Source organism: Rhea americana, unplaced genomic scaffold, assembly GCF_003343005.1.
Source record: "Rhea americana isolate MKP2758 unplaced genomic scaffold, rheAme1 scaffold_204, whole genome shotgun sequence".
Lineage (NCBI taxonomy): Eukaryota > Metazoa > Chordata > Aves > Rheiformes > Rheidae > Rhea > Rhea americana.
In genome coordinates, this window is record NW_028186195.1 from 242,755 (window position 1) to 252,062 (window position 9,308).

At 36.9% G+C, this 9,308-nt stretch overlaps 1 protein-coding gene across 4 annotated transcripts in view; it reads left to right on the top strand.

The window, feature by feature from the left end:
* The window catches only part of NSD3 (nuclear receptor binding SET domain protein 3), a 52,171-nt gene extending 42,987 nt beyond the window's left edge, over positions 1–9,184 (top strand). For 3 of the 4 annotated variants that reach the window (XM_085304162.1, XM_085304164.1, XM_085304163.1), the window contains 4 exons: positions 121–262; positions 1,291–1,397; positions 1,958–2,162; positions 3,499–9,184. In XM_085304162.1, coding sequence (XP_085160288.1) covers positions 121–262; positions 1,291–1,397; positions 1,958–2,162; positions 3,499–3,740 — 696 coding nt within the window. In that variant the 3' untranslated portion in view covers positions 3,741–9,184. Of the gene's footprint in view, positions 1–120; positions 263–1,290; positions 1,438–1,957; positions 2,163–3,498 lie in introns of those variants that run through there. The other variant, XM_085304165.1, reaches the window with a different exon arrangement.
* The last annotated feature ends 124 nt before the right edge of the window (positions 9,185–9,308 follow it).

Below are 9,308 nucleotides of genomic sequence, written 5' to 3' on the forward strand. Positions count from 1 at the left end.
CACTTTTAACTAATGGAAAATAAGCATATTTTTTGCTGCCCTAGACATAAATAATCTCTTGTTAGTGGGAAACTTTTTTTGTTGTCAGTACTAACCATGTGTTTATTGTTCTATTTGAAGGATCGAATAATAGATGCTGGCCCAAAGGGGAATTACTCTCGTTTTATGAACCACAGCTGTAATCCAAACTGTGAAACGCAGAAATGGACAGTGAATGGTGACATTAGAGTCGGACTTTTTGCTCTTTGTGATATTCCTGCAGGTAAAAAGATGACACTGTTTTGCACAATTACTTCTGTCTTAAAATGGCAGTTCCCAACTTACCCTTTTTTTTTTTTTTTCCTTCTCTGAAGTTACTTAATGACAGTGACATTTACAGGAACTTTTTCATTCGTTGATGTGGAGACAAATATTTGTAAGTTCTAGTTTCAGCAAGAATCACAATTTGAAGTAGCTTGAAAAGGAAAACTGCTGTTAAAAAAAATTGAGGGGTTTGCTGCAAAGTACAGTGTTAACAGTTTATCATGTAAGCTGATTTCATTTCATATAGCAGTGATCCTTTCACCAACATTGATCTGATGTGGTATAATCTTTCTGCATTGCATGTTTTACCTGGTCTACTGTTCAAACTGAGACTGTATGATAGAATAGCTGCTATCTACATCTGATCTACAAAGAATCTGGTACGTGTAAGGATGTGCTGGTGCTCACCTAAAAAAGCCAAGAGCAAAAGGGAAACTTGTCCCATGCTGAAAAGAGTAACTTACATTTGTCACATACAAAAAATCTTGACACAGTATGTGAAAAGAATTGTTACCATAATGTGGTCTGCAATGATAAAAGGAAATACAATCTCAATACTGGGTTCACGAATAGAAATGTGAGTAAAGATTCGTCTTTTAGTTGATCCTGCTTTGAGGAAGGGATTTGGACTAGATGATCTCCTGTGGTCCTTTCCAACCTCACCGACTCTGTGATTCTCTAGCCCTGTAATTGTCTGAATTACCATTCATTGTGATTATAAAACAAAAATGAGTAGTATTTTCCTCAGAATTTGGCTAAATGTATAATCTGTCCCTATTCTAAAAACTGCTCAAGGTTGCTTTCCGCAAGACCCTTTCTCTCTCAACGTTTTTGAAATCAATGCAGCATTTCAAGCTAGAGCTTTTAAAAACATACAGCTGCTAATTTCTCACAGACTGTCAAGAGAGAAAGTAATGACACATCGTTGCCACAAGCCTGTCTTTTGTCTATATCTGTGTGGATGAATTGTTTTTCTTTACATTTTAGGAATGGAGTTAACATTTAATTATAATTTGGATTGCCTGGGCAATGGTAGGACTGAATGTCATTGTGGAGCAGAAAACTGCAGTGGCTTTCTAGGAGTGCGCCCAAAGGTACATGGATGAAAATTGAAGCTACTTCTCCTAAATCTAGGTATCTAGAGAGGAGGGCAGAGAGAGGTCTTTGTTTTGTTTAACTTTTTACCTTAATCTGNTTTTTTTTTTTTTTTTTTTTTTTAAAAAAAAACTTGTCATTCTTCTGCTATAACATTGTAACATTCCCAGGTATATTTAGGGGATTTGAGAGCCTGTCTTGCTGTTGTGCCTTTCTCTAAAAATTTACTTGCCCTGATGTTAATCTGCATTTTGTGATCTGTCCTTCCTAGGAGAGGACATTGGTGACACAAGTCTTGTCACTGTTGTACGAAGTTGTTTAGAGAAACAAACTGAACATGCAGATGAGCGTCCCATTACAGCAAAGTGCTCTCTGGATATTACCATGAAAAAACTTGCCAGATTATTAATACATATCCATATGGATGGCTTTCATTGCTTGAACTTTTTTAGACTAGATTTAATTTGAGCATAAGTCATACAAATAACCCAAAGATGATTAAATTTATTTCAATGCAAGGGGTTATAAAGTAACTGTATATTGTGTTTGTAATTGCTAGACAGCATTTGCAACAGCAAATGAGGAAAAGGTAAAGAATGCAAAATTAAAACAGAAGAAACGGAAAATAAAAACAGAACAGAAGCAGATGCATGAAGACAACTGTTTCCAGTGTGGAGATGGGGGAGAACTAGTTATGTGTGATAAAAAGGACTGTCCCAAAGCATACCACCTCCTATGCCTTAACTTGACTCAACCACCTTTTGGTAAGAGTGTTCATATGGCTTCCTGATCTTTTTCTTTCTGGAGAAAGATTGATGTCTAAGCTGAATTGCGTATCCATTTATATTAAATGTAGCATATCTGTCTTTGCCATACTACTCATTTTGAGAAATGTATCAGGTGGTAATTCTTAAATAAGAACCAATGGAAAGAGAGGCATTGTGATAGTTTTATTATTCTTCTTGATGCCTTTCTTTCTTGGATCAAATTTCCTTCTTTTTTTTTTTTTTAATTGAAATATAAGCGTCACCTTGACCTCCTAGGGTTGCCAGGTGCAAATCCCATAATGGTTCAAACCATTGATAACTAAATGTAACCTACAAGGCTCAATTAATAAGTAACTATGTTTAAATTCTTTACTATATCCTGATGCATGCATCTTCTATATGATTTTTTTTCGCACATGAAGGCATATATTTCTGTAGCTATGGCTCAAATTATTCAGTAATGTAACATTTCAGCCAGTTTCAGGGTCTTTTAAAAGTCCTAATCTTAATCTTCCTAATTACCAGGGCTTTAATGAAAATAATTGGAAGTATGGGTTAGTCTATGCAAAWATTAATCAGAAGGCTGTCATGAGTGAAGTTCAATTTATGTGCCTTTTCAGCATATTATAAGCATAGAAGCTTTCCTAAAAGTAGCTTTTTTGATGGAAGAAGAAGTGACTACTATCTTATCAGCAAGTGCAACTTCAGTTAGGGTTTTTTGATTTTGTTCTGTGTGTTCTTGCTTTTTGGGACATGGGTCTTTGCATGTTGTACATGCAATGTGTCAAGTCCCTGTGAAGGAGAATTCTGTTTGTTTCTTAATGGTAATCCAGCTAAAAGTAACTTCAGTGAGACTTGGACACAACAACAAAAAGCTTTTTCTTTCTTTTTGCTGTGTTCAAAGTGTTTTTACTGTCTGACAATTTAGCACAGAGTCATTTGAATACATGTCTGAATGGTTTGGGGAATCTGTTTGTTTATGCTCAAATATGTTTTTACCTAATTTCTTCTCTGAGCCATTTCTCAGATATTTTTCAAAACTAATCCATTGTGGTTTTTACATTAAAGTGGTTTAACAGTGCAGGTTAGCTAAAGCTTGATACACATCTGAGTGATTAATCCTTCCAGAACAAAAAAATGCAAAATATCTGAGAACTATTTCCAGTCAGGCTCTTGTGAGAAGCAGATTTAGCAACTATACTAAGACCAGATTTTAAAAACTTTGCATTCATCTGAATAATTACTATATAGAATAAGGATTAAAGACCAGTACCAGCCTCTAAATGCACTAATCTCAGCTTCCTGTCTCTTCTTCCTTCCCTTCCATGTTCAGGAAAGTGGGAATGTCCATGGCATCAATGTGACATCTGTAGCAATCCTGCAGTTTCATTCTGTGAGTTTTGCCCCCATTCATTCTGTAAAGATCATGAGAAGGGAGCCTTGGTGGCATCAGCGTTGGATGGCCGTCTCTGCTGCTCCACACATGACCCCAAATCTCCTGTGGCACCTGAATACTGGAACAAGATTAAGTGCAAATTGGAATCACAGAATCCTGTAGAAGAAGCAAAGGAATGAATTTGTTTAAAAAGCAAGGGAGAGGAGAAGAGGGGCAAATAGGTGATGAACTTGAAGAGACTGCTATTGACACGTTCAGTCTTTATCATCAGAGCCGCCTTGTTTGAACTGGGAATGGGACCATTTAATCTTAGCCAGCAGAAGCAGGCAGTGATGTTTTTTTATTGTTTGGTCTGTCTTTTACTCTTGAATGTGCTACAGCAGCTCTTACTCTTGGAAAACAGGAACATCTTGGCYTTCTTAAGAAAAAAAGTAGACCTTCTGTCAGTGAGAAGAATACTCTGTTTAAAATATGTTCTCTGAGTGTAGAAAGCAAAGCATAGCAACATATTTATTTATTTAATTTTTAAAGGATGTTGAGGATCGGATTTTGATCAGTCAGCATGTCTTTAAAAAAATAGCAAAACCAACGTAATTTTTATGTCTAGTTTATGAGAGAAGAATAAATCCTCCCCACTCTGTGTGACATTCAGCTGCCATAAAAACAGATGTGGGTTTCAGACCAGGTGACAGTGAAATGCCTTCATTCCAGTACTTATCTCTTAAAGGCATTTTGAGAAGGTAGGTTATATATCGTGTTAACTTATGAATATTATTGTAAAGCTTTCCCTATGAGAAATCAGGTGTATGACTTTTTAGAAGTGTTTATGACACAAGGCTTAATACCTTTTAAAAGGGAAGAAATCATGGTTCCTTGCTTGAGAGCTGTAATCAGTGGTGTTTGCAGACAGGAGGAAATTCAGAAAGAGCTTAATTGCACAATGTTCACTTCTCTGCCTCACCTAATTTGGAAAACCTGCCTAGTTAGGAGAGCCTTCTAGCCTCAGTCACATACTGCAGTGCACTTATAATTGAAGTCTTAACCCTGCCAGTGGGAGCACTATCACTGACTTCATTGGATGCAGAATTGTTTTGTGCATATATATATTTGTCATCTGCCAAGTCTGTACTTGTTTTATGACAATTACGATAGAGTGATTCTTTATTGCCTTCTCAAGCTCCCATTAGCTCCAAAGGGAGTTTCAGTGCTTAAGGAATCAGACCATATGTGTATGTGTTTTGGTGGAATGTTTGGATTTTTTGCTGAGAGAGACAGATATTCTAACTTTAATCTCCATTATTAATGGMGTTAAGGAAAATCAGTTATTTCCCAAGAGCACTTCTTCAATGAACAGGGTATTTTCTATATCTATGTAATGGGCTGTATTCACAGCAGCCAACTTCAGCCTCAGGAGATGGATCTCTCTTGGCTTTCCTCTGTAATCAGTAGAGAGACCGGCTTCTTTGCAAGTGTTTTGAAGTGGCTTCGGTAGGTAACCGGTCCAGGTTTTCCCTTGAAAAACCTATCTTTCTCCGTGTGCTGTGCAAAGAGCCTAGGAGGGTAAGTTTCCCCAGGCTGAAGTTAGTCTTTTGTGAATCTCCTACCCTACCTAGCCTGAAATCTTGGAAAGCACTGTGCATTTTTTCCTGCCCCAGTATAGTTAAAGAGTATACTTTTGATTTTTATGCTGATATTCACTAACTTTTTGATAGCTTTTTGCTAATGGGAGTTGAAAATAACTGTGAGTGAAAGGAGTTAGTATGTGTTGCTGGAACTTGGCTAAATTAAGCTGCTTAATTCTCAAGAACCTTATCTCTGAAAACCTGCTTACCTAAACCTACAGGAATATGTTGACATCTCAGTTCCACAAAAGAGCAGGCTGTGGGATTTTGGAACACATCTTATCTTTGGCTGGTGCCCTTCTCATTCTCAAACTTATGTACAAGGGAACAAATGTTTTTGTGTGCAATTTAAAATTATAAAATACACTACAATCTCGTTAAGTAGCTACTGTGCCATTTTAACTGATCTGGCAGTTCATCTTCTGAACAGTTTGCAGATGCCTTTCTACAAGCTTTTGGGTGTCTTGGATTGCATAGTTGCATAGGTATCTCTTTGGGTCAGTTTTTGGTACAGAAGGCTAATGGGATATACAGAGCACTTCACCTTCTTGTGGTCAATACTAAAGCAAATCTCTAAAACACTAATCTTGCTTGAAAGCAGTGCTATATTTTGGTATTTTTTACAAAAAACTACAAAAAGGATTTTATTTTTCTTAACATTTTTGTGTGATAAATGTCTGTTTTTAAGCTCTTAGAGAGGGTGTTTAACCTTTTCAGAAATTCCAAACACAGCTCTTGCTACAGTGTCTGTAAGGCGTGATCTGTTTACTTTGTACTATGTATTAGGCTTGGTAATGTTCAAATGATTTTTCTCTTGGAAAGTCAGAGCATTCTAAGTATTGCAAACACTATGTAGTGTGAGTGTATCTACATGCTTTTTTCCATTCTGTGTTAGTGATAACTTACTGCACGGAGAGGAATGGTGTGGTAGTGCCCAGATGGCTCACAGGCATTTGAAATGACAGTGAGCAGACGATACTCACCGAACGTTCATTGCCGTGTGAAGTGTACTGCTGTGACGTACCGGTATGCTGGTTATCACAGAACATGTGAAGGGTCACAGAAGGCTTAAAAACTTTGTAAGATGCTAAGACTTATGAGGCTTGTTGCTACTTCTCTGCCATTACATTTGATACCTTGGTTAACTTTTGTTTTCAAACTTCTCACAGGTGCTCCTTTTATTTTTCTACGAAAAATGGTTAATTAGAGCAGCCAACATTTGAGCTTGGAATTGAAAGGGGAAGCAGGAGATTGATTTATATGCTTTTACAGTTGATGAACAAAAAGCTTGGACTGGATTTCACACTATTGGCGAGAAGGTGAATCTTTCAAAAGATTTGAACTTTCTAAAGTAAGAAAACATCRAATTCGAAGTAAATAGAGAATTGTAGTGGGTTTGTTCTATATAMTGAACACACAATGTTAAAGTACACATTTTAAAAACATCTTCATAGACTGAATAGAACAATAATGCARTTCTGTTTTAAGGAAAAGGTTTAACAGTGATATTTTAATTAACTGGCAGAGGGGGGAATCAGCTGTGGAATTAAATTTGTGGTCTGGAGTGAGATAAAGAAGTAGTATTAAAGTAGTTTAGGGGTGTAGTTTTATGCKGAGGTTGAGGAGATGTCTGCAGAGCTACTGGTGTTTTCAGTTGATTTTTTTAAATACGCTGTTCAAAACTAGAACACACAGTCACACCTTTCCCTTAGTTTTCMTTTAAATATTTGAAATAGTATCATGCTTCTGGTTAGCACCTGACTCTTATGTTATCTATATAGTAATGCAATATCTGAGCTGCTCTGTGAAGTTAACGGGATTTTGTTGTTTACTGAAGCTTTTACTACACAGTATGCACCTTAGCACAGAGCAGAAGTTCTGCAGGCCATGGCCAAGTGGTGCTGTGGCTAGTTACTACAGTTTTCTAAATACATGGTGCAAGCATTAGTTGTTGTAGCTCTCAGATTATTAGTATAGACTTGTCTTATCAATAGACTGTAAGACTTAAAGGCATTTRCAGCTCAGGTCAAAGGCAGTTAAAGGCAATTTTGTGGGCAAATTACCTTCTCTGTTCACACCATGGTCTTAGAGAATCTGTTAAAATGGAATGAAAGGGCTGGAATGTTTAATTTTGGCCTTTCTGCTTAAAATTTATTGTATCTTAATTTCTGGGTAGAATGGGAAAGACACAATTACTAGACATAATTAACAGTAAGCATAAAATCTGTATATATTGAAACTTTACAGAAATATTTGGGTAAGGTTGGGAGGAGGGTGGGAAAGGGGGGGAATGTCCAACGCTGGTACGAAGTAGTCACTTTAACATTGAAACCTCTGCCTCATTGAATTCAGGGTTTAATGTACTTGAAGCTCTGCAGTTCCTTATACAGCTTTTTTTTATTTATACATAACTTTTTTTGTATACTACATTCAAAATGTCTTTAACTTTCCTGAAATTACTTTCTGCTCCCAGTGTACAGTGTATGGCAAATGGGAGAGATTTTCAAAGCAGGTGTCTCAGACTTACATATGTTAAAGAAATATATTGCATGAGACACGCCAACCCTATGTCCTGTTGCTTTCAGTTTTCCATCAACTTTATCCTACCATATATTTTTGTGTAGCAAAAACATTTGCACTTGTGATACACTCCTAAACTTTGGATGTATTCAAAATGTTGTTCTGAAAAAGTTTGCTGTTTCCTATCATGCTCTGTTCCTGAGTGGCAAACTCAGGTCCTTATTACCCCTGTGAGGGGATATCTCACTGCTCTGGAGAGAGAGAGGGGGGATTATTAAGCTGAAACTATGTATCTGTGCTTTGCATAGAAGACTTGTGTAATTAATGTGAAAACAAAAAGGGAAAATGCATATGAATTTGCCAAAGCCATTCATTCGTTCACTGTTCTCACGTGGCACTAACTGCGTGGGATTTTTTTGTTTTTGTTTTGTTTTTTTGTGCACAAGACTAAGAAAGATGCCTTTTCTAATGGTGTCTCTTCCAGCTTGAAAAAAGATGGCTATGTGTTTGATCCTCTCCCAAACATCTCTTACATAGCTAGCACTGAACATTTTTGAGGAATTCTTGTTCACTTTTGATTTATAAACAGACTGGATGAAAAAAATGTTTCATATTCATTGAACTGTATCTCATTTCTAGTGTCATTTTTCATTTTTAAAGTGATCATGTTGCCACAGAAAAAAGATGATAAATAACTGTTTCAACTGGCTAGTAATAAGATTTTTTTGTTTGTTTGTTTTCTATAAGGGTATGTGCATACTTGGGGTTGCTATGAGAAACTAAACCATTTGTTTCCACATGAGTGATATTGCACAACACGGATACCTACAGATTCTGTTTTCATTTCCATGTAATCTTTATCTGTAACAATGACCTTTGTAGAGTCGTTATTTCTGTAGACTTTGTTTATCTGTAACAAACTTTGTAGATTCTGTGAAATGTTATTTTAACTAAATCACTTGAGTCTTTAATAGCGAAGCATCAATATTCACTGAAGTCAATATCTTAAGAGTTTTTGGAAGTTGACTAGAAGCTCTTGACACTAACAAAGTAGTGTTAAATTTCCCTGGCGATGTTCCACTGGGGCATTACTGTATTATGACTTGATGTTGCCGCATAGACTTTGAGATATAAAATATTTTGGGGGTTTTGTTGTTTGGCCTCTGTTCTCTTGCATAGTGTGAAACCTGTAAAGCTTGGTTAACCTGTATATAGATAGCTTATTGTCAACTAGTTATAGTGTATTTAGAATTGCCTGTAATATTTTAGCTTCTTACTGAATGTGTGTGATGGTAGGAACATATAATTTTTGTACATTATATTTACTGAGATGTTGCCTTTTTTATTTTACAAATACTTTGGAATTCAGATGTGTTTTTGCTTCCGTGAGGATTAATTTGGAAAGGTTTTTAATGACATTCCACTGATTTAAAATTTTGCTTGAGGTTGACTTCAATAAATTGTTCTGGATGTTCCGGTGAGGACTGAATGCTTTTTCAAGCCGCCGGGGCGAGCGCAGAGCCCTTGGCCGCCCCCGGGCGGTAGTGCCGCGCCCGCCGCTGGGGCGGTCCCGAGAGGCATCCGGCGGCGGGGCGCGGGGCGGCC